The sequence below is a fragment of the Formica exsecta genome, unplaced genomic scaffold, assembly GCF_003651465.1.
Source record: "Formica exsecta isolate Colony F162 unplaced genomic scaffold, ASM365146v1 scaffold1505, whole genome shotgun sequence".
Taxonomy (NCBI): Eukaryota; Metazoa; Arthropoda; class Insecta; order Hymenoptera; family Formicidae; genus Formica; species Formica exsecta.
The window spans coordinates 401511-427242 of record NW_021848831.1 but is presented as its reverse complement, the minus strand read 5'-3'; the positions used below and the strand labels follow the sequence as shown (position 1 = coordinate 427242).

Genomic DNA, 25732 nt, shown 5'->3' with positions numbered 1-25732 from the left:
TAAATAAAATATTACAATTGTGAAAAAAATAAAAATTGAAATTTCGCGTGCAGTGCGTTAATTCGCGTGAGGGATATTATTTAATTAACATCAAATTTTAGAATTGACCCTTCTTGAGCGTCCCTAAATAAAAATATTACAGTTATCATAAAAGTATCGCGATTCTACATACGAGTGCGCGTTATGCACCTGCGAAGTACTCTCTCTCTCTCTCTCTCTCTCTCTTTCTCTTTCTCTTTCTCTGCGCAGTATAATACATATAATATTCCAGCGGGCAATAGGCCATGAAACTTATACAGTCAAACCTTAATACCGAGAGAATTTTCCTGGAGGTTTCAGTTCCGGGCGCCAACCAAGGAAACACTAATTATTTCGCAATCTCGGCACTCACCCCATTTCGCAGATGGTGTTGCATTAAGAAAATTAATTTTTTACAGCCGGCCCCGTTAAAGGGGATGTGCTCCGCGTCCCCCGCTCCAGCCCTAGCCGGAATTGATCCCCCGGAAGAAATGATAGCAATCGGATGTAAACTGAAGATTATGCCATTAAGAAAATTAATAAATAAAAACGAAATCATACATATACATGCACTCGCGCGACCATTAAGAAAATTAATTTTTCTGCGATTTGTAGAGCTCTCGCGTAAAAGTCTGTGCATTCGCTCGATCTAGTCGCATACATAAAGTTTTCTGCTGCAATTCATCAATCGCATCTTTCTCTATTTAATCCTCAATATTATTATTTCTCCAGCGGAAAAGTTGTCGCATCTTATCTTTCTTATCTTATCTTTCTTTTTGCCCTTTATCGGACTCGGACGCATCGCGATCTTCCTACGTCCATTTCGTAGCATTACTACGTATCATAATTGAATCCACGGACCAAGTCCCAAGTAACGTCGTTAAGGGGAGGATCTTTCCGCATCGTTACGTAAGAAACGACGGACGAACACAATACGATCGAAGCCGAGAAGATCCCTATTCTTTGGATGATTCGCTCGTCGAGATATGTGTGGTTCTGGTAGGGTAAATTCGAATGATACAGGAGAAGGCGGGAAGGTGTCCGCGGTTACGAATTTGTCAGGACTCGCTGGTGAGACGTGTCTGTCGGTATCTCAGAGAGATATTATTCGCGATAGTAGAGCGAGATGGAAGTGTCCCGCCGGTCTGCGCGAAAATGGGTACTTGGACAGTTGGACAGTTCGTGGTCGCCCAGAAGACGGGCGTCGTCGTTGTCGTCGTCGAGATCTTCGTGAGGGGCGCGCAGGGTTCGGTGGACAGAAGGTGGAAAGAGAAGAGCAAGGGGGAGAATCGGGGGCGGTAGAGGCTGCTGCTTCTCGTGAGTCACCCTATTCTTGTCACCCTGAGTTTCTTGACGGCAGGATGACGTCTCTATCGAGTTACGGCTTTGTTTTTGGGTCGGCCGACTCTATCGGCACTATCGGCGGAAGGGAGAAGTTTGGGGACTTTCTTCTGAACGATCTCCCATGTCCCCGTATTTCGCACAAGAACGATCTTGGCTGGTATATCCGTTATGTTAACGATTGCGAACTCTTATCTCAACAATCTTGAATATGTTCGAACTGTACGTATTATTTCGGAATGAGTTTAACTTTGGCGACATTTGAGGAAAAGAAACAAGATTATTTTCAAAGATTGACTAAAGTATTAAGATTTTTAAGTGAATAAAAATTATAACTGAGAGATCTGGAGATAAAATATGACATAGAAATAAAGAAAGAAAAATTATTATTGTATCTTTGATGTTCCATTTCTTAGATTTATCCTTGACAATGATTTAGCTTTGTACAGACGGGTCATACCACAAGGCTATCCATATCTCACGAATGAACATTCGATAGCACTGAATATCTATGCTACACGATCACACGACTTGGTGCCGCATCTGTAATTTACGCCGCACGTGCGTATATATCGTGTTGGAAGTTCACGCCGATGTAGCTATCATCATGACTATTCTATCGCATAGCGAGAAATTCTTTCAAGTTTAAGGAGCGAGGGAGGTTGGAACTCGTAGTAACCAATAACGAGGAAGAAAGCTTTCTTTATCTAGGTTGCAAAATCAAATTGCTACCCTACGCCGCTGTGAGCTTCCCTCGCTCTTCCCCTTTTTCACCTCGCAATCCCATTTTCCCTTTTCTCTCTCTATCGTTCTTTATCTTTCTCTTTCTCTCTCTTTCTCTCGCGCGAATTCTCACACCTTTCTACAGCCACTCACCGAGTCGAGTTTGTGAAAGCATTACGTTCGAGCACCCGACCGCTATTCAAACCCCACACCGAAGTTAAGAACTCGCTGATGAGGTAAATCAAACGTTCCCCGAGAAAACAATTCTTTCGGCATTCTAATGAGCTTTCATTTAAAAATTTCCCGTCCTGCGAGAAATTTTGATCGAAAGTCTCGAGAAACAGAATTCGCGAATATATTGGACGAAGGGTATAAAAATAATTTCGCATAAAATACTGTCTTATTCAGAAATATGACGTACATTTTGCGCAAAGGAAAAATCTTAAACCGAAAGGTTCGCTTAAAGCAGAGCAAAAACGTTCCTTTGAGTACACCGTTCGAAAACGAAAGATTTTATATGTACGTGGAAACAATAGTTTGACCCACTTTCCTAAAAATTTAAAGAAACTTAAAAAAACTTAAAAAATAAATCCTAAACTTGTTAAATTAACTTAAAGTTATTGCTGAAATCGGATTTAGATTTGCTTTTACCGTTCGTTTGAAAAGCGAGTTGAAAGCCATTGTTGCATTGAATTCCATAATCACTTTACGAATTTGTGTTTGCACGTATTTCGTATACAATGTAATCGAATTTTGCCCGAGATCTAAACTTTTCGATCGAAAATTTTAGTCGAAATCTCGTATATCGAAATTTACTGCATACGTATTTCAGAAACGTATAATTTCTGACATCACCGGAGAGCTTCTTCCCGCATCTTCACAACGCTATCAAGAGAGAAGCGTGCTTTGTTCCGCCCATGCAGCACAGGAGTCGAGGAGACCAAGTTTTGCAGTAAGAACATCCAGCGAGAATTGTCGTCAACTTCCTCAACAGTTTGCAAGTAGCTGGCAAACATCGGCGTGGATACGTCGACTCGCGCATACTTTACGAGCATTTCTTTTCACTGCCTGGGAATCGTAAGCGCTATGCATTCACTGAATAATACGTTAGATGACGTCATGCACAGCAAGTTTAGTTTTTTCTGTGAAAGAGTACACACACTAGAGAGAAAAGGTGAGAGAGATTTTGTATAAATTTATAGAAATACTAGCAGCTGTGAGCAACAGATAATGCGATTTTGCAGTGGATATTAAACGCTTACGTGTAAGATGAAAACTGGTTGCATATTAATCAACCATCAATTTACAAGGAAACTTTCCGTAAACGCAGCAAATTAACGAGGACTAATATTTTACATAAATATGTAGTAAGCAATTAAAATAAATATTAAAATAAGTATGCTTTGTTTTAATTAAGAATATGCAACTGAATATCTTCTTTTCTTAAAGTTTTACAACTTGTAAATATTTTCTTTTACAGCTAGAATTGTTCGGGATGTTTTCAACTGTTACGTTTCAAACGTCTTATCCGGCAGAAGAGGATGTCTATATCTATATGTATAGGAAAACTGCGTTTCTCAGCATCCGCGAGAGAGCAGACTGACGGGTGACTCGGCTGATTCGAGTAAGGATGCAGGCAGGCAGACAGAGTAGGAGAAGGAAGACCCGGGAAGTAACTTAAACAGCGGCTAAAACAAGAAGTAGCAAGTCATAATTGAGTCGGGCAAGTATGGCGGGGTCTATGTTGGTAGGTGGAAAGCGCCGCTGCCGACATACCTGACCGGAATTCGAAAACAGGAGGGGGGTAGCTCTCCGGTCTCCGAGTCTCAAGATGGTTTCCGTTAGTTCGCCGTCCATCGAATGGAATCCAGATGTTTCTCGGCATATTAATGCTGCACGCGCAAATACAGGAGCTTAACTTTGTGGCGAAAGAGATGAACGTAATTGAACTTTGGGCAATCTGAAACTTGAAAAAAGAACTATTATAGATTTTCAGGATTAATTATTCAGGAGCGTTTCAATGCGCTTTTTATTATAAATTTAAAAAATTGTATACATTAGCATTTTTTAAATATTTTAATTAAAGATGCTCTAATTTTAGAACATTCATATCTATCTATCAGATTTTTATAATCAAATTCAGAGGCGTTTCAATACGCTTTTTATTATAAATTTCTAAAATTATATTATACATTTGTATTCTCTTATTTTTATAATTGAAGATGCTCCAATTATAATATTTACATCTATTTATCAGAATTTCTATATTTAAATCTTGTGATCAGATTTCCTTGTCATACTTGATAAACCTATCTCTATTTCTATATTCAATTATTTAATTATTTAATTCTACGATTTATCTGCTGCTTCGCGTTCACCAAGAGCGAATAGGATCGGCGAGTCACGAGATTCTCCCGTGAGGAGAGGCTTGCGGTCAAAAGGACACGCTCCTGCGAGCGTTGGATCCCTAGATCGCTCGACAGACGGCGCTCGTGTAGCATCCAGAATCGCCCGATTGCTGGAATTATCTGGCGGACGAGGTCAATGCCAATGACATTGACGGACGAGAACCGGCCAGGATCCGATCTATATAACGGGCGCAGGACGAGATCGATGCGAGAGAATGTCGCAGGGCAACTTACTGCAGGGCTACAATTGTGAGTAAAAATTACCGTCGACGAGCCGCGAATGATGATCCGCGAGCAGGAGCGATCGCACGCGTTGCGCCGTGAAAAGTGAGCTCTGATAATGGCGGCTTTCGTTTATTTAACGCCGAGACAAAAAAAGCCGAAATCCGAGAGCAGCGAGTCGCGATGCATTGTGACACCTCGGGAGGATCGGTCATCGTGCGTCTCGATCTGTAGACCAGATAGATCCGGTGAATAAAAATATCAACGCGCCGTTTGTCTCTGTAAATGTATTGTGCATCGTACATTATGCGAGTATGACTCCTGGCTTTTCGGAGTCGTCGGTGCTACCAGCATCAACCTTTACAGTACGCTTTTTAACATTGTAACCGTAGTATTTTTTATTCGCGTACGTGGCTATGCTTAATAATTAGGAGGAAAAAAAAATACATATATATATATGTATATACATACATACATCTTTCATGTTAAAGTAAATTACTCCGAAATAGAAAAAAAATATATAACAGTAATATATAAATTAAGATATACAATTAATAAATAGATTATACATTTGATTAAGAAAATTTTAGGATTATATTATTAGAGCTATTACATTAATTAACTATAAATATTTAAATAGATCTCTAGATATTTTGATAATTCTCTTTCTCTCTGTGATATTATATTTGTGATTATTTTATAAAACGATACGATATATATATCATCATAAACGATACGATGCGTAAATCGAAATTACGCAACGCTACGCTCGTGTTATCTCGTCGCGAGATGCTAACCGTTGATTAGCCGGTTGCGTTACTAAAACAATGGTACCTCCCCCTCAAGGAGTTTAGATCAGTGGAAAGTTTTCGATCAACTTTCACAAACAATAATATATCGCACAGATATTTCTTTCCAAGCAAATAAATATCCTATGGGCATTGAGATAAAGTTCGTAATATTTTTACCTTATCAAAACGTAAATTTGATTGATGAATCCATAATAATAATAAAAATAGAAAATTTAAAGAAAAGAATATTCCATCATCAAAAAGAAACAAACTGCATAGATTGTAAAATAATAAATGCATGTTCAAGAAGAGAGTAAATCTATGTTGCTGCAAAATAAAATATGTTTGTCAGGGACGATATATAATTCTTGGTATCTCTACGGCAAAGGACGCGTACCGTAGTATGTATATAATTAATTTTAAGATAAGACAACACACAATTTTTCCACAAACGACAATTGCTTTTCGACTTCGTAGGGGAAACTCAGTATGATGATCCGCAGGTGCAATTTCCTCGTCCTATTCCGGACGAAGTTATCAGGTGAGCTCACGATGTTCGCTCTAGCCAGCATAAACACGAATGCAAACCATTTTCTTCTTGTATAAATTTTATGTAATATCGTTCTTTTTATATCTAACAGGGATATAATATTAACACACACATGCAGTTTCTTTTGGATAAATTTTTATGCACATAAAAAGAAATGTTAATTATAAAGTTCGTTATAATCCTACGTGCGCGTTACGCCTTTGTTGCAATTCTCTTACTAATCCTCTTAATTTGTGAAACTCCAATGCGGCGACTTAGCGTTTACGAGGTTTACGTAAAGGAGGAGTCAGGCCCGGACTCGAGGAGCGGCGATACATCGGATGTGTCGGGATTAGGGTCCCTAGCCGATCAGCAATTAATCCAAGTAATTAATCGCTGCGAAAGTTTTATCAATGAGAACGATTTGCGATCATGTAAAATCACTTTCAAGGATGATTGCATGGACCTGGATGCAGCCATAGATTCCGAAGTGATCAATATCGACGGCAGCGTCACGAAACTCCTTGGCAAGGACGCGTTAAGGTACAAAGTAAGTGCCAAAGTGAGGTATCTTAAATATTTGTCGAACTATTAGCGCAGGGCAAGTTGTTTGCCGAGAGCGAGTGTATATCGTTACAGCAGTAGTTTACATGAAATATTTTATCTTATCTAGAGTTCACCCCCTTTCTTCTTACTTTGAAGAATTTCATTTGCATACGATTTTTATAGTTTTATGTACCAAGGATTTGCCTATCTACATCGCGATGTAGCATAATTATAGGAGTAAATGTGGAAGTATTGCTGTGGAAACTGCATTTTTGCGCGACATTCTTGCGTTGCGTTTTCTTCAAAATTACAACGAATATAGTTTTATGTGTGCAATTTAATCTTACATTTCATAATCATGATATTCTTTGTCGCGACTGATAAATATCCTCTGTTTTTTGTATCTCACTGATATTTCCATTAAAATCCCAATTTCCGATCTTTAGATTCTCGAGCAGAACGTTAACACGCCGGACGAGAATGTAGTTGTATATTCACATCCTGTTGCTGAAGGACCTTCGTCCACGACAACGCGACTTATCGATAAGGATGATCCGCGATCCAGACTGCATTTTGTAAAATATCTAAAACGCGACGGAAAAACGCTCAAAATCTGGGAATGCGGCATTTGTATGTAAATTTTCTCTAACGTAATATTTTTTAAATGTAATTAATGTATAGAATAATGATATTTTTTTATATGAAGAGAGTAATATATATATTCCATTTTTTCAATTATTATTAATTAATAATTATAAAAAGAAAAGAATTATATATTCGGGATGAGACTGAAATAAAAGTGTCAAGTTTAATATATTTTTTTCGGGAGAAATATCATTTTGAATTTTCATTTGATTTTGCAGTATAGCGAGTAATTACTTTTTAATGTTGCCATCGGGGGTCAGCTTGTTTTCGTTATAAGAAACTTTTATGTTTAATATTCAAACCAGGTTCAAAAGAGTTCCGTCACCAGTACACCCTGATGAGACACTTGCCGACCCACACCGACGAGAGAAACTTTAAATGCGAGGCTTGCGGCAAGGCTTTCCGCCAGTTGTCAACATTGAGTCAGCACAAGGCTATACACAGCGATGCTAGACCCTACGTATGCGAATTCTGCAAGAAAACGTTTAATAGGTCGGAAATTATCATTTTTAGATTTGAATTTCATATTTAGATGCATAAAACCTTACACAGCATATAAAAGTAATAAATATTTAATATTTATAAAATCGAATTGTATCGGCTAGTTGACATTTTGAAGTAATTTGAATTTCAGGGTGTCTACGTTAATCTCTCATCGAAAAACGCATTCGGAACACAAGCCACACAAGTGTCACGTATGTGGTAAAGGATTTCATCAAAAGGGTATATAACACATATTAATAGGGCGATGATTTGTCATTTCCAGCAGATCTAAATTCCTTCTGAAAAAATTTATAATTCTGTAAAATCTACACTATTCTATTTTTTCCGCTAGATTTATTAATACGTATCTCATCATTCCATTATGTTTTATTGCGGAAATTGAAACGCGTTCATCTGTCAACTTGAAAAATCCGGCAATTAACATTAGTCTTTTCAGGCAATCTGCGTAATCACGTATTCACGCATACGAACGAGCGGCCATACAAATGCGAGCTCTGCGGCAAAGGCTTCAATCAGATGTCAAATTTGGTCTGTCATAAGGTGAAAGCGCACGCACACGCCGACAAGATGCAATATTCATGCGGAGTCTGCGGAAAGGAGTTTCCGCGTAGATTCGCCTTACGATCGCACGAGGAGTACAAGCACGGTATAAAGTATCGAAGCACGAGCAACGCGCAATCTGCCGTGAACGAACCCAGTACCGCAAAAAGGTATGTAAAGAGACCGCATGATTTTAGCCGCGATGTATAATGCGTAACCAATGGTGCAATAAATGTTCAAACAATCTGAAAAATCGTTGAAATTCGTCAGTTACTTTATATAAATATTTGCAGAACACGAGAGGAATAAGGAATAAGATTTCTTATTTAATTAAAAATATCAATTCCTATAGATTATCGTTGATATTTTCATATTGGATAAGAGAGAAAATCCTGCAAAAATAGACAAATTAAAAGGAATTAGTTATAATTTTATAGGATAAATTTTTCTATTGATTTTTCTTTTTATTAATTTATTTCTCACACAGGCTAGAGAGACAATCGAAGCGCTTATATATATCCGATTATTATTTTACACAATACAGAGTTTATTTAATTATAGATATTTCAACGCGCGATATGTAATTATGCATTTTCAGCAAGAACGTTAGGATCATACAATTGTTCAATGGCGATCGAAATCAAACGAGCGAAAGCAAAGAGAAGGATTATTTTGGCTCAGTTAGTATATATTTGATTTGATAAATATAATGAGAGTATTATGGATTGTATAATTAGTTTTGGAATCCTGTTTTATGATAGTCGGACTTAATAGACAGCATTGTGATAGACAAAATCGAAACAAAAGCGATGGAGATTGCATTACTCCAAGGCCAGACTCCCTTTGCTCTTTATAGACCCATTAAGGGTATACCGGTACTTGTTAAAGTTTTACCCACTGCAAGTAATAAGCACGTAAGTATGTACATTTATGGACATTATTATTCTGACATATATAATTAACTTATCTTTTAATTGTCCTATAATTTTATCTATATTTTATATTCTTACCATTATTTTTAGCAAAAAATATATAGCTAAAATATGAAAATTAAGTAATTTAAAATCACAAGTAAAATATAAAATTTTTTTAATTAGATATAAATAAATTTAATAAATTTACATGTATAATCGTAAAATATAAAAATTTTGAAAAGTTATAATAACGTTAATTTAAAAGTTTTTATTACTCTCTCGTTAGAGTAGTTATTATTTTTATATACTAATACATTGATGAAAATCTCGACTTTTAGTTGACTTCGCAAGAGAAGTTTATTAAAAGTTATATATCCAATATTATACAGTAAGCAGAGAAATTCGATGTTTTACGGATGTATTTGTTTCGTTTATCTTGCTGTCAGTAATTCCGACAGCTTTCATAAACATGCTCGATTGCAACAGAATCTGAATCAATAATAATTTCAAAGCATATTAATTAATATTAATATTTAATAACATTTAATTATTTGAGAGAATTAGAGATATTGCTTAATAATTACGTATTGTTTATGTATAGATACTTACACCTGCGACTGCCGAAGATTTGCGAATGGCGGGGAAGATAACTTCAAATCCTACCGAGTCTTCAGACGCTGATGGCAACAAGGCTGTTCAGGTAAAAGTACCGGTAGTTGCCACAGTGATACAGAATATCGAAACTGATGGCAAATCCAGCTTCGTCATCGAGCCTCCCGGAGCAGAACAGGAGCAAGGTAAGCTCTTCTTGTCAATTCTATAAAACTAAATGTTTTCGTCGAAGCGTTTCTCTTTATCTTCGTATTGTTGCCAGATGATCTAGTGACAGCGTTAGACTCGCAATTCTCTCTCTCTGAGCTTCATCCCGACGAAGCGGTCCGTCAAAACAGTGCGAATTCAACTCCGTCAATGGACGAGTGTAACGAGTTGCTGGAGCTGGCTGCGCAAGGTGGAATACAATTCGTTCGCGCTACGGAGGACGGTCGTTACGAAGTAATATAGAAACGATTAGCGCATTTACGTATGAAACTATGTTAGTGCTTGCATAGCGTGTCTGATAATAGTCGCATTTGGTGAACAGGATGATTTTCCTTGTGAAGCTCGAAAAAAAATTCTTTTTCCTCCACAATCTATAATCTAATTATCTCTATGATGTATTTTTGCACAGCTTTTAAGAGTTATAAGATTATATATTTTGGTAAAAATGTATTTCAAATCCGACACTGGCTAGAATATAACTTGGTAAAACCGAGAAGACAATGATTGTTGATATTGCGGGAATTTAATGTAAGAAAACATAAATTCCATGATATAAAATGTCGTTCTTCGACATCTTTATCTCTGAAAAGGCGACATACTTTTCCACGCAAAACTGGCATTATAGTGTCGACGTCTTTTCGACCTACAGTATGTGCGACACATTCTGAGTATTCACGTCAGGCGCCTCCGTTCCTTTACATAGATTTCTCTATTTAGAGAACTGTGCAGTGCTGTCGCGCTTGCGAAACGTGTCGTATAACGTTTTTATAGAAATGGCTTTCGTGTTAGAAATTATTTTTGGCGCTTTTCTTCCAATTAGCTTCAAGAATTTGATTAAACTTAATATCTATTAATGAAATCCGAATATACTCCAAGAGTCATATATATATAAAGTGATAGTATTTTAATCAAGAAAGATACTTGTATATGATTTTAAGTAAAATGTAACTTCAGAGAAAGATACATTTTACTTAAAATCATATACAAGTATCTTTCTTGATTAAAATACTATCACTTTATATATATATGACTCTTGGAGTATATTCGGATTTCATTAATAGATATTAAGTTTAATCAAATTCTTGAAGCTAATTGGAAGAAAAGCGCCAAAAATAATTTCTAACACGAAAGCCATTTCTATAAAAACGTTATACGACACGTTTCGCAAGCGCGACAGCACTGCACAGTTCTCTAAATAGAGAAATCTATGTAAAGGAACGGAGGCGCCTGACGTGAATACTCAGAATGTGTCGCACATACTGTAGGTCGAAAAGACGTCGACACTATAATGCCAGTTTTGCGTGGAAAAGTATGTCGCCTTTTCAGAGATAAAGATGTCGAAGAACGACATTTTATATCATGGAATTTATGTTTTCTTACATTAAATTCCCGCAATATCAACAATCATTGTCTTCTCGGTTTTACCAAGTTATATTCTAGCCAGTGTCGGATTTGAAATACATTTTTACCAAAATATATAATCTTATAACTCTTAAAAGCTGTGCAAAAATACATCATAGAGATAATTAGATTATAGATTGTGGAGGAAAAAGAATTTTTTTTCGAGCTTCACAAGGAAAATCATCCTGTTCACCAAATGCGACTATTATCAGACACGCTATGCAAGCACTAACATAGTTTCATACGTAAATGCGCTAATCGTTTCTATATTACTTCGTAACGACCGTCCTCCGTAGCGCGAACGAATTGTATTCCACCTTGCGCAGCCAGCTCCAGCAACTCGTTACACTCGTCCATTGACGGAGTTGAATTCGCACTGTTTTGACGGACCGCTTCGTCGGGATGAAGCTCAGAGAGAGAGAATTGCGAGTCTAACGCTGTCACTAGATCATCTGGCAACAATACGAAGATAAAGAGAAACGCTTCGACGAAAACATTTAGTTTTATAGAATTGACAAGAAGAGCTTACCTTGCTCCTGTTCTGCTCCGGGAGGCTCGATGACGAAGCTGGATTTGCCATCAGTTTCGATATTCTGTATCACTGTGGCAACTACCGGTACTTTTACCTGAACAGCCTTGTTGCCATCAGCGTCTGAAGACTCGGTAGGATTTGAAGTTATCTTCCCCGCCATTCGCAAATCTTCGGCAGTCGCAGGTGTAAGTATCTATACATAAACAATACGTAATTATTAAGCAATATCTCTAATTCTCTCAAATAATTAAATGTTATTAAATATTAATATTAATTAATATGCTTTGAAATTATTATTGATTCAGATTCTGTTGCAATCGAGCATGTTTATGAAAGCTGTCGGAATTACTGACAGCAAGATAAACGAAACAAATACATCCGTAAAACATCGAATTTCTCTGCTTACTGTATAATATTGGATATATAACTTTTAATAAACTTCTCTTGCGAAGTCAACTAAAAGTCGAGATTTTCATCAATGTATTAGTATATAAAAATAATAACTACTCTAACGAGAGAGTAATAAAAACTTTTAAATTAACGTTATTATAACTTTTCAAAATTTTTATATTTTACGATTATACATGTAAATTTATTAAATTTATTTATATCTAATTAAAAAAATTTTATATTTTACTTGTGATTTTAAATTACTTAATTTTCATATTTTAGCTATATATTTTTTGCTAAAAATAATGGTAAGAATATAAAATATAGATAAAATTATAGGACAATTAAAAGATAAGCTAATTATATATGTCAGAATAATAATGTCCATAAATGTACATACTTACGTGCTTATTACTTGCAGTGGGTAAAACTTTAACAAGTACCGGTATACCCTTAATGGGTCTATAAAGAGCAAAGGGAGTCTGGCCTTGGAGTAATGCAATCTCCATCGCTTTTGTTTCGATTTTGTCTATCACAATGCTGTCTATTAAGTCCGACTATCATAAAACAGGATTCCAAAACTAATTATACAATCCATAATACTCTCATTATATTTATCAAATCAAATATATACTAACTGAGCCAAAATAATCCTTCTCTTTGCTTTCGCTCGTTTGATTTCGATCGCCATTGAACAATTGTATGATCCTAACGTTCTTGCTGAAAATGCATAATTACATATCGCGCGTTGAAATATCTATAATTAAATAAACTCTGTATTGTGTAAAATAATAATCGGATATATATAAGCGCTTCGATTGTCTCTCTAGCCTGTGTGAGAAATAAATTAATAAAAAGAAAAATCAATAGAAAAATTTATCCTATAAAATTATAACTAATTCCTTTTAATTTGTCTATTTTTGCAGGATTTTCTCTCTTATCCAATATGAAAATATCAACGATAATCTATAGGAATTGATATTTTTAATTAAATAAGAAATCTTATTCCTTATTCCTCTCGTGTTCTGCAAATATTTATATAAAGTAACTGACGAATTTCAACGATTTTTCAGATTGTTTGAACATTTATTGCACCATTGGTTACGCATTATACATCGCGGCTAAAATCATGCGGTCTCTTTACATACCTTTTTGCGGTACTGGGTTCGTTCACGGCAGATTGCGCGTTGCTCGTGCTTCGATACTTTATACCGTGCTTGTACTCCTCGTGCGATCGTAAGGCGAATCTACGCGGAAACTCCTTTCCGCAGACTCCGCATGAATATTGCATCTTGTCGGCGTGTGCGTGCGCTTTCACCTTATGACAGACCAAATTTGACATCTGATTGAAGCCTTTGCCGCAGAGCTCGCATTTGTATGGCCGCTCGTTCGTATGCGTGAATACGTGATTACGCAGATTGCCTGAAAAGACTAATGTTAATTGCCGGATTTTTCAAGTTGACAGATGAACGCGTTTCAATTTCCGCAATAAAACATAATGGAATGATGAGATACGTATTAATAAATCTAGCGGAAAAAATAGAATAGTGTAGATTTTACAGAATTATAAATTTTTTCAGAAGGAATTTAGATCTGCTGGAAATGACAAATCATCGCCCTATTAATATGTGTTATATACCCTTTTGATGAAATCCTTTACCACATACGTGACACTTGTGTGGCTTGTGTTCCGAATGCGTTTTTCGATGAGAGATTAACGTAGACACCCTGAAATTCAAATTACTTCAAAATGTCAACTAGCCGATACAATTCGATTTTATAAATATTAAATATTTATTACTTTTATATGCTGTGTAAGGTTTTATGCATCTAAATATGAAATTCAAATCTAAAAATGATAATTTCCGACCTATTAAACGTTTTCTTGCAGAATTCGCATACGTAGGGTCTAGCATCGCTGTGTATAGCCTTGTGCTGACTCAATGTTGACAACTGGCGGAAAGCCTTGCCGCAAGCCTCGCATTTAAAGTTTCTCTCGTCGGTGTGGGTCGGCAAGTGTCTCATCAGGGTGTACTGGTGACGGAACTCTTTTGAACCTGGTTTGAATATTAAACATAAAAGTTTCTTATAACGAAAACAAGCTGACCCCCGATGGCAACATTAAAAAGTAATTACTCGCTATACTGCAAAATCAAATGAAAATTCAAAATGATATTTCTCCCGAAAAAAATATATTAAACTTGACACTTTTATTTCAGTCTCATCCCGAATATATAATTCTTTTCTTTTTATAATTATTAATTAATAATAATTGAAAAAATGGAATATATATATTACTCTCTTCATATAAAAAAATATCATTATTCTATACATTAATTACATTTAAAAAATATTACGTTAGAGAAAATTTACATACAAATGCCGCATTCCCAGATTTTGAGCGTTTTTCCGTCGCGTTTTAGATATTTTACAAAATGCAGTCTGGATCGCGGATCATCCTTATCGATAAGTCGCGTTGTCGTGGACGAAGGTCCTTCAGCAACAGGATGTGAATATACAACTACATTCTCGTCCGGCGTGTTAACGTTCTGCTCGAGAATCTAAAGATCGGAAATTGGGATTTTAATGGAAATATCAGTGAGATACAAAAAACAGAGGATATTTATCAGTCGCGACAAAGAATATCATGATTATGAAATGTAAGATTAAATTGCACACATAAAACTATATTCGTTGTAATTTTGAAGAAAACGCAACGCAAGAATGTCGCGCAAAAATGCAGTTTCCACAGCAATACTTCCACATTTACTCCTATAATTATGCTACATCGCGATGTAGATAGGCAAATCCTTGGTGTCGTGTTATCTCGTCGCGAGATGCTAACCGTTGATTAGCCGGTTGCGTTACTAAAACAATGGTACCTCCCCCTCAAGGAGTTTAGATCAGTGGAAAGTTTTCGATCAACTTTCACAAACAATAATATATCGCACAGATATTTCTTTCCAAGCAAATAAATATCCTATGGGCATTGAGATAAAGTTCGTAATATTTTTACCTTATCAAAACGTAAATTTGATTGATGAATCCATAATAATAATAAAAATAGAAAATTTAAAGAAAAGAATATTCCATCATCAAAAAGAAACAAACTGCATAGATTGTAAAATAATAAATGCATGTTCAAGAAGAGAGTAAATCTATGTTGCTGCAAAATAAAATATGTTTGTCAGGGACGATATATAATTCTTGGTATCTCTACGGCAAAGGACGCGTACCGTAGTATGTATATAATTAATTTTAAGATAAGACAACACACAATTTTTCCACAAACGACAATTGCTTTTCGACTTCGTAGGGGAAACTCAGTATGATGATCCGCAGGTGCAATTTCCTCGTCCTATTCCGGACGAAGTTATCAGGTGAGCTCACGATGTTCGCTCTAGCCAGCATAAACACGAATGCAAACCATTTTCTTCTTGTATAAATTTTATGTAATATCGTTCTTTTTATATCTAACAGGGATATAATATTAACACACACATGCAGTTTCTTTTGGATAAATTTTTATGCACATAAAAAGAAATGTTAATTATAAAGTTCGTTATAATCCTACGTGCGCGTTACGCCTTTGTTGCAATTCTCTTACTAATCCTCTTAATTTGTGAAACTCCAATGCGGCGACTTAGCGTTTACGAGGTTTACGTAAAGGAGGAGTCAGGCCCGGACTCGAGGAGCGGCGATACATCGGATGTGTCGGGATTAGGGTCCCTAGCCGATCAGCAATTAATCCAAGTAATTAATCGCTGCGAAAGTTTTATCAATGAGAACGATTTGCGATCATGTAAAATCACTTTCAAGGATGATTGCATGGACCTGGATGCAGCCATAGATTCCGAAGTGATCAATATCGACGGCAGCGTCACGAAACTCCTTGGCAAGGACGCGTTAAGGTACAAAGTAAGTGCCAAAGTGAGGTATCTTAAATATTTGTCGAACTATTAGCGCAGGGCAAGTTGTTTGCCGAGAGCGAGTGTATATCGTTACAGCAGTAGTTTACATGAAATATTTTATCTTATCTAGAGTTCACCCCCTTTCTTCTTACTTTGAAGAATTTCATTTGCATACGATTTTTATAGTTTTATGTACCAAGGATTTGCCTATCTACATCGCGATGTAGCATAATTATAGGAGTAAATGTGGAAGTATTGCTGTGGAAACTGCATTTTTGCGCGACATTCTTGCGTTGCGTTTTCTTCAAAATTACAACGAATATAGTTTTATGTGTGCAATTTAATCTTACATTTCATAATCATGATATTCTTTGTCGCGACTGATAAATATCCTCTGTTTTTTGTATCTCACTGATATTTCCATTAAAATCCCAATTTCCGATCTTTAGATTCTCGAGCAGAACGTTAACACGCCGGACGAGAATGTAGTTGTATATTCACATCCTGTTGCTGAAGGACCTTCGTCCACGACAACGCGACTTATCGATAAGGATGATCCGCGATCCAGACTGCATTTTGTAAAATATCTAAAACGCGACGGAAAAACGCTCAAAATCTGGGAATGCGGCATTTGTATGTAAATTTTCTCTAACGTAATATTTTTTAAATGTAATTAATGTATAGAATAATGATATTTTTTTATATGAAGAGAGTAATATATATATTCCATTTTTTCAATTATTATTAATTAATAATTATAAAAAGAAAAGAATTATATATTCGGGATGAGACTGAAATAAAAGTGTCAAGTTTAATATATTTTTTTCGGGAGAAATATCATTTTGAATTTTCATTTGATTTTGCAGTATAGCGAGTAATTACTTTTTAATGTTGCCATCGGGGGTCAGCTTGTTTTCGTTATAAGAAACTTTTATGTTTAATATTCAAACCAGGTTCAAAAGAGTTCCGTCACCAGTACACCCTGATGAGACACTTGCCGACCCACACCGACGAGAGAAACTTTAAATGCGAGGCTTGCGGCAAGGCTTTCCGCCAGTTGTCAACATTGAGTCAGCACAAGGCTATACACAGCGATGCTAGACCCTACGTATGCGAATTCTGCAAGAAAACGTTTAATAGGTCGGAAATTATCATTTTTAGATTTGAATTTCATATTTAGATGCATAAAACCTTACACAGCATATAAAAGTAATAAATATTTAATATTTATAAAATCGAATTGTATCGGCTAGTTGACATTTTGAAGTAATTTGAATTTCAGGGTGTCTACGTTAATCTCTCATCGAAAAACGCATTCGGAACACAAGCCACACAAGTGTCACGTATGTGGTAAAGGATTTCATCAAAAGGGTATATAACACATATTAATAGGGCGATGATTTGTCATTTCCAGCAGATCTAAATTCCTTCTGAAAAAATTTATAATTCTGTAAAATCTACACTATTCTATTTTTTCCGCTAGATTTATTAATACGTATCTCATCATTCCATTATGTTTTATTGCGGAAATTGAAACGCGTTCATCTGTCAACTTGAAAAATCCGGCAATTAACATTAGTCTTTTCAGGCAATCTGCGTAATCACGTATTCACGCATACGAACGAGCGGCCATACAAATGCGAGCTCTGCGGCAAAGGCTTCAATCAGATGTCAAATTTGGTCTGTCATAAGGTGAAAGCGCACGCACACGCCGACAAGATGCAATATTCATGCGGAGTCTGCGGAAAGGAGTTTCCGCGTAGATTCGCCTTACGATCGCACGAGGAGTACAAGCACGGTATAAAGTATCGAAGCACGAGCAACGCGCAATCTGCCGTGAACGAACCCAGTACCGCAAAAAGGTATGTAAAGAGACCGCATGATTTTAGCCGCGATGTATAATGCGTAACCAATGGTGCAATAAATGTTCAAACAATCTGAAAAATCGTTGAAATTCGTCAGTTACTTTATATAAATATTTGCAGAACACGAGAGGAATAAGGAATAAGATTTCTTATTTAATTAAAAATATCAATTCCTATAGATTATCGTTGATATTTTCATATTGGATAAGAGAGAAAATCCTGCAAAAATAGACAAATTAAAAGGAATTAGTTATAATTTTATAGGATAAATTTTTCTATTGATTTTTCTTTTTATTAATTTATTTCTCACACAGGCTAGAGAGACAATCGAAGCGCTTATATATATCCGATTATTATTTTACACAATACAGAGTTTATTTAATTATAGATATTTCAACGCGCGATATGTAATTATGCATTTTCAGCAAGAACGTTAGGATCATACAATTGTTCAATGGCGATCGAAATCAAACGAGCGAAAGCAAAGAGAAGGATTATTTTGGCTCAGTTAGTATATATTTGATTTGATAAATATAATGAGAGTATTATGGATTGTATAATTAGTTTTGGAATCCTGTTTTATGATAGTCGGACTTAATAGACAGCATTGTGATAGACAAAATCGAAACAAAAGCGATGGAGATTGCATTACTCCAAGGCCAGACTCCCTTTGCTCTTTATAGACCCATTAAGGGTATACCGGTACTTGTTAAAGTTTTACCCACTGCAAGTAATAAGCACGTAAGTATGTACATTTATGGACATTATTATTCTGACATATATAATTAGCTTATCTTTTAATTGTCCTATAATTTTATCTATATTTTATATTCTTACCATTATTTTTAGCAAAAAATATATAGCTAAAATATGAAAATTAAGTAATTTAAAATCACAAGTAAAATATAAAATTTTTTTAATTAGATATAAATAAATTTAATAAATTTACATGTATAATCGTAAAATATAAAAATTTTGAAAAGTTATAATAACGTTAATTTAAAAGTTTTTATTACTCTCTCGTTAGAGTAGTTATTATTTTTATATACTAATACATTGATGAAAATCTCGACTTTTAGTTGACTTCGCAAGAGAAGTTTATTAAAAGTTATATATCCAATATTATACAGTAAGCAGAGAAATTCGATGTTTTACGGATGTATTTGTTTCGTTTATCTTGCTGTCAGTAATTCCGACAGCTTTTATAAACATGCTCGATTGCAACAGAATCTGAATCAATAATAATTTCAAAGCATATTAATTAATATTAATATTTAATAACATTTAATTATTTGAGAGAATTAGAGATATTGCTTAATAATTACGTATTGTTTATGTATAGATACTTACACCTGCGACTGCCGAAGATTTGCGAATGGCGGGGAAGATAACTTCAAATCCTACCGAGTCTTCAGACGCTGATGGCAACAAGGCTGTTCAGGTAAAAGTACCGGTAGTTGCCACAGTGATACAGAATATCGAAACTGATGGCAAATCCAGCTTCGTCATCGAGCCTCCCGGAGCAGAACAGGAGCAAGGTAAGCTCTTCTTGTCAATTCTATAAAACTAAATGTTTTCGTCGAAGCGTTTCTCTTTATCTTCGTATTGTTGCCAGATGATCTAGTGACAGCGTTAGACTCGCAATTCTCTCTCTCTGAGCTTCATCCCGACGAAGCGGTCCGTCAAAACAGTGCGAATTCAACTCCGTCAATGGACGAGTGTAACGAGTTGCTGGAGCTGGCTGCGCAAGGTGGAATACAATTCGTTCGCGCTACGGAGGACGGTCGTTACGAAGTAATATAGAAACGATTAGCGCATTTACGTATGAAACTATGTTAGTGCTTGCATAGCGTGTCTGATAATAGTCGCATTTGGTGAACAGGATGATTTTCCTTGTGAAGCTCGAAAAAAAATTCTTTTTCCTCCACAATCTATAATCTAATTATCTCTATGATGTATTTTTGCACAGCTTTTAAGAGTTATAAGATTATATATTTTGGTAAAAATGTATTTCAAATCCGACACTGGCTAGAATATAACTTGGTAAAACCGAGAAGACAATGATTGTTGATATTGCGGGAATTTAATGTAAGAAAACATAAATTCCATGATATAAAATGTCGTTCTTCGACATCTTTATCTCTGAAAAGGCGACATACTTTTCCACGCAAAACTGGCATTATAGTGTCGACGTCTTTTCGACCTACAGTATGTGCGACACATTCTGAGTATTCACGTCAGGCGCCTCCGTTCCTTTACATAGATTTCTCTATTTAGAGAACTGTGCAGTGCTGTCGCGCTTGCGAAACGTGTCGTATAACGTTTTTATAGAAATGGCTTTCGTGTTAGAAATTATTTTTGGCGCTTTTCTTCCAATTAGCTTCAAGAATTTGATTAAACTTAATATCTATTAATGAAATCCGAATATACTCCAAGAGTCATATATATATAAAGTGATAGTATTTTAATCAAGAAAGATACTTGTATATGATTTTAAGTAAAATGTATCTTTCTCTGAAGTTACTTTTGAGAATTTTTTATGAAGGATTTAATTTACTTAAAATCATGTATAAGTATCTTTCTTGATTAAAATACTATCACTTTATTTTCTAAAGTAATATTATTATTTTTTAGTAACTCTATAAAAGTTATTAAAATTTCAAAATGTGATAAAAACAAATCTGTGTGCGTATGTCTCATAGTTTATATTATTGTAATAAATTATTTCACGACGAAGCTTTAAGCAGTTCAATACTCCTATCGTTTGTGCGCGTTATGGCTGCAGGTTATGACGAGCAGCGAGGCCCGCGACTTAATGGCGCAGAATTCCCACGACGTAACGATTCTTGACAGCGAACAGGCGGATGCCATCAATCTTGTGAATATACGCAATAACGGTGACGTCATCATCGGCGACAACGATAATCAGATCATGGTGCTGGAATCCGGCCAGAAATCCAGCAGTATGTCAATGGACGGTATCGAGATTCTCGAGGACAAAGACATTAGGATTCTCGAGGGTAAAAGCCTCGACGATCGTTTCGCGGATGGTATAACATTCCTCTCTCAGACCAAAATCGATGATCTCCTGCTGGGTCCAAAATCGTTGGCTATTGACGGCGATAGCGCCCTGGTCGGGCACGACGATGGTAGGTGAATTCTTGACACACGTCTCAATTTATAAAAATTCTTTAGGATATATCTATCACGTATTTATATATCGCAAGATATAAATTAATACATATAAATTTTAGTAGCTATTTTTTTAAATAAATTATAAGCAATATATAAGATTGTTAATAATTTAAACAATTCGTAATTTAAAAATCCACTATTTTTAGAATTAATGTAAAAAAAATATATAACTTTATGTATAAATAACTCAAGTTACTATAATGTTAAAAGATTCGGTTTAAGAACAGTGATGTATGTTTAATTTTTGGCAATGATTGCCGATTTCAGCCATGGTCGTACCGTCGAGTCAGCAGGACCTAACGAGCATCTTGGGTCATTCTTCGAACCTATCTACTAGCTCTCAATCCTCATTATCGTCTCTATTAATGAAGAACCATCCGCCATTGTCGTTGTTGAACGAGACATTCCCATATCTGAAGAGCAGTCAAAGCTTCGCGGACGATCTAAATATTCTCGGCGTCTCCCCCGTGACAGATCATCATTTGGAGTACGACTCAAAGATGAGATTGCCCTCGGTCTTCGACGACGACTGTGATACCGGCTTAATATCATTCGGTCAATCGGACATAAAGATGCTCGACTCCGGAAATCAATGCATTAAGGTACAAGGTTGCCTAAAAATCATGCTTAAGCAATTGGTTGATAATAATTTTTGTCACGTGACGAATTTTATAGCCTTTCAGTGACAAGTTTTGTTTGCCGCCTCCCAAGATGTTCCCCGGTCTGAACGAAGTGAAGATCTTGGGGCCGAAGAATCATAGTCACGAATTGGTCGCCCCACATTATCAAGATAATAGACTTCTCGGTCCTTTTGAGCAATTCCTTAAGAACACTACCATGCAAACGAGTGGTTGCATATCTAATACTATCGATGCGTTCGAAGGGTGCAGAAAAGAAGTGAAGATACTCGGTAAAAAGCTCGGCACCGGCATTATTACTACGACCGAGGAAGGTGATATTGTCAAAGTTGTCGATGACAATTCTAAATTCGTAAGTATAATCACATGTATATAGTTGCATTTTAATTATATAGTTCAATTAATATTCTTAACTTTTCTCTTTTGTCTTTTCTTATTATTCAGCTATGAGATATAATATTGAATATATTTGTCGATTAAAATTTACAATCACAAGCAATTAATGGATAGTATTAATGGACAGTAAATTTCTTGAAAAATATTAAATAAGAGTTTAACGCGTCTTGGTACTTGGCGCAGGAAACGAGCAACAATGCAATGGATCTCTGTGACAACGCCTTACAGCAGTGTACGACCATGTCACCGAGACGATTGCACCGGCAGCCGTCGATGGAGAGCGACGTTGCGGATAGCTTCTTGCTCCAAGTAAAAACCTTTGAGAGTAATTACGGTAAAAGCGACGAAAAAGAAAACCTTTCTCCGAACCTGCGCAGGCCGGCAGCCCCTGCTCGGATTTTCTGAATTTCGGCAATCGCTTCGGTGGCAAGAACCTGTCGCCTGAAGGTCATCTCGATAGGAGTCAGAAAGATGATCGCGGGGATAGTTTCGCGCCCGAAGAAATGTTGGACCTGGATTGACGATGCGCGACGAAGGCCTCTGCAGAAATGGTCTTTTACTTCTGGGCTTACTTGTTCTTTGTCTGCGATTCTCTTCTGAAGGTGTTCGTGCGTTGCTTCGGATTCTCTTCGGTGCATACAAAGAGCACAGGTAATATGCGATAAAGATAATTAAATTACGCATCGAGAAGAAAGGTGCATATTGGTATTTTTATAATTTTTTGCTTACAAAAGATTGCACTGATTTAAATACCAAGTAGATTGTATTTATATTTATGTATCTCTATTTGCAAAATATTTTGCTGTTAAATAATAAGTAATACCATGTGGAAATTGGATTCGCTAAATTTTTGAAAATATGCAATCAATTTGCAACAGATTTTGGAGAGTGATTTCAGAAAAAAAAGGATAATATATACCTATCGCAATATATTGTGAATATATGTTTTTTGGAATGTGCTTGTAAATTTCGAAGTATTCAATTTCAAATATTTATTTGTCTTATTAATCCGAATTATGCCATATTGCACTATTTTCTCTATACGATTGTATAAAAATCCAATCGGAGTATTTTATATCCAGATTTGCATTATATCCAGATTTGTTGAAGAATAAAATATATAAATATGAATTTCTTTCTGGTTTAATCATTTTATTAAACAGCAATATATATGTTCGTTAGATAAGGAAGAAAAATCATCCCAGTATTACTGTTTTTAACAGATACGTGGGATAGAGATACGAAAGACTGCGGTATTCCGATACGAAGGTTATTTAGATTTATTCGCGAATTCTCGACTCGGCAATATTTTCTCCGCGTGCCAATACCAATAGGTGGAATGGTTAATACCGTCTGCCCTGGCATCCATCCTTGCTACTTGATAGTCAGCTCCCATTCGGAGAACCGCACTGTCTTATATAGTAACCTGTACAAGCAATCTGCCCTCACGATTCGCAAATTGTGGAATTTAGAAATAATGTGAAATACGGATCATAATTTTTTGATATTCTTCTTGAACTCTTGTGGCTTAAAAAATATATTTATATATTTATATCGTATATAATTTTAATCTTTTACTGTGATATCTAAAAATGTGCTGGAATATTTTTTTTTAATCTAATTAATTTTTTTTTCTCTTTTTATGTTATACCTTGTATCGCTATATTTCGGTAAGTATTCAAATCCAAAGACAGTGATATCGATATTGGTAAGTCATGGTACATCTATCGAGTGATATCTTATAGTCTGACTTAGCATTTATCTTCACTACTTGGTAGTCAGCCTGTAGAAGCCTCTCTACATTTAGATAACGTGCGGGAAAGACTTGTAATATATATTCTGGAAAGCACAAGATCCAAATAAACCTAATAAATTATAACAGAAAAGAGCAACGCTTGCCTTATTGATAAAGTAACGTAGAAATTTCCGATACAGAATACTCGGCGCTTTTTCTTTTTCAAGCGAATTCTTTGATTATTTTTTAAAATCATTTTTGCCTCGAAGATTTTATGGAATATTACTATCAATCGCGTTTTCAATTTCTTAGATATCTTTGTTAAACATATAACAAAAATTTAATATAATAACTGTTTAACTCGAGTTTCATTTTGATTTATAATAAAAATGAGAGAAAAATATTGGGACGAGTAATAAATTAATAAAATTCTCCGACTTAAATCCGGCAGCGGTAAGCTGTAGCTTACGAACCCAACGCATGTGCGCGAGCAAACGTGTCGGAAAATTTACTTTTCTTCCGCAAAGCCAGCAGCAGCCCGTCGTCGTCGTCTTCGCAGCTGGCAAATACGCAAAAATTAAGTTGTAAAAGTCGCTTCGAATCGCTCGCGTTTTCCAGCCACGTCTGCCGCGAGGACGAGCGAATCCCACGGAAATTCCATTCGTTCTTTCTCCCTGCCGTGCCCTGTCCTCCCTCCTCTTCTCTCTGCTTCTCGGGGGGCCCCTCGGGGGAAATTCGCGCCTTTTCTCGGCTGCTTTGCATCGAATTATTTAAAAATGCACCCGACGTCCCGAGAAACATCTACTTAACTCGAAGGCGTCGAGACGTTCTTAGCGCGCCGGAAGTACCGTGAGAACAATGGCGTTAACGACGACTCGTAGGTCTACGGCATTTACAAAAGACGAAGAATTCGAAATCCTGAAAAGCCAGCTAGGATGTTTAGAACTGCTCTTAACCTTAACCGATGTTTCCTATGATGCTGAGAAATTTTCGTCGTCGGATCGGCATAACTTTGTAGCTCTTATTAAGGATTCCTCATTTAATTTTCTTCAGTGTGTCTATTTCTGGAAAAATGTGGAAAATCTGGAATTCTCAGGGATTGTTTTTATACCTGGAAAAATTAATATATATTTTGTAATCTTTAGTGATGAAAAAATGAAAATGTTATGCAAGTGAATAATGTTTATCTTACGCTATCTAAAGCTATTCAGTTTTTTTCAATATATTTGCAAATCCAGCATTTGAAACTTAAGAGGCTCTGTGGTTTTTCTTCGTATAATTGAAAAAAAAAAATTAGAAAACATATACAATTAAAAAATTTATTTTAGAAAGTTGTATAAAAAAATCTTGAAAATATTCTGTTTACTTGGAGTTTTGAACAAAAATATTTGGAAAATCAGGGATCTTTTTTTACAAGATTTGAATAGACATTCTGTTCTCTTTTGATAAAATTTTATTATCCAAAAAAAGTATAAGAATTAATCAGGTGTTAGTGTATTTTCGATAAATTCATTCACGAATATTTATCGAGTAAGAAAGATCAGCGAAAGCAATTGAATTTGGCTCGGCGAGAGCTAATCGCATTTTCATAAAGAGCCGAATGATGAGAACGACCGGGAATGAGCATTTTATTTGCTTTACAACGTAATTGCGGCAGAAAGTATTCCTG

The 25732-nt window shown here is 35.8% G+C and overlaps 3 protein-coding genes across 7 annotated transcripts in view; 2 read left to right on the top strand and 1 right to left on the bottom strand.

Moving 5' to 3' along the window:
• The window catches only part of LOC115232907 (zinc finger and SCAN domain-containing protein 31-like), a 64367-nt gene extending 53895 nt beyond the window's left edge, over positions 1-10472 (top strand). Inside the window, exons 3-17 of the mRNA XM_029803077.1 lie at positions 2915-3256; positions 3327-3449; positions 3563-4739; positions 5981-6044; positions 6312-6417; positions 6484-6582; positions 7025-7208; positions 7529-7715; positions 7858-7946; positions 8164-8437; positions 8866-8947; positions 9029-9181; positions 9783-9978; positions 10056-10234; positions 10410-10472. Coding sequence (XP_029658937.1) covers positions 4706-4739; positions 5981-6044; positions 6312-6417; positions 6484-6582; positions 7025-7208; positions 7529-7715; positions 7858-7946; positions 8164-8437; positions 8866-8947; positions 9029-9181; positions 9783-9978; positions 10056-10234; positions 10410-10472 — 1710 coding nt within the window. The 5' untranslated portion in view covers positions 2915-3256; positions 3327-3449; positions 3563-4705. The remainder of the gene's footprint in view (positions 1-2914; positions 3257-3326; positions 3450-3562; positions 4740-5980; positions 6045-6311; positions 6418-6483; positions 6583-7024; positions 7209-7528; positions 7716-7857; positions 7947-8163; positions 8438-8865; positions 8948-9028; positions 9182-9782; positions 9979-10055; positions 10235-10409) is intronic.
• A 964-nt stretch (positions 10473-11436) lies between these two features.
• LOC115232899 (zinc finger protein 26-like) lies at positions 11437-14972 on the bottom strand. Its single transcript, XM_029803057.1, has 10 exons — positions 14931-14972; positions 14701-14884; positions 14194-14380; positions 13963-14051; positions 13472-13745; positions 12962-13043; positions 12728-12880; positions 11931-12126; positions 11675-11853; positions 11437-11499 (listed from the first exon to the last, which is right to left on the bottom strand). The coding sequence occupies exons 1-10, from the start codon at positions 14970-14972 to the stop codon at positions 11437-11439; spliced, it is 1449 nt and encodes a 482-aa protein (XP_029658917.1).
• Positions 14973-15413: 441 nt separating this feature from the next.
• The window catches only part of LOC115232889, a 27063-nt gene continuing 16744 nt past the window's right edge, over positions 15414-25732 (top strand). Inside the window, exons 1-17 of one of the 5 annotated variants that reach the window (XM_029803045.1) lie at positions 15414-15563; positions 15640-15703; positions 15971-16076; positions 16143-16241; positions 16684-16867; positions 17188-17374; positions 17517-17605; positions 17823-18096; positions 18525-18606; positions 18688-18840; positions 19442-19637; positions 19715-19893; positions 20885-21248; positions 21562-21896; positions 21970-22284; positions 22512-22637; positions 22706-23429. In XM_029803045.1, the coding sequence (XP_029658905.1) occupies positions 15461-15563; positions 15640-15703; positions 15971-16076; positions 16143-16241; positions 16684-16867; positions 17188-17374; positions 17517-17605; positions 17823-18096; positions 18525-18606; positions 18688-18840; positions 19442-19637; positions 19715-19893; positions 20885-21248; positions 21562-21896; positions 21970-22284; positions 22512-22637; positions 22706-22849 (3000 nt within the window). In that variant the 5' untranslated portion in view covers positions 15414-15460 and the 3' untranslated portion in view covers positions 22850-23429. Of the gene's footprint in view, positions 15564-15639; positions 15704-15970; positions 16242-16683; positions 16868-17187; positions 17375-17516; positions 17606-17822; positions 18097-18524; positions 18607-18687; positions 18841-19441; positions 19638-19714; positions 19894-20884; positions 21249-21561; positions 21897-21969; positions 22285-22511; positions 23432-25732 lie in introns of those variants that run through there. The other 4 variants (XR_003883673.1, XM_029803043.1, XM_029803042.1 and 1 more) reach the window with 4 other exon arrangements.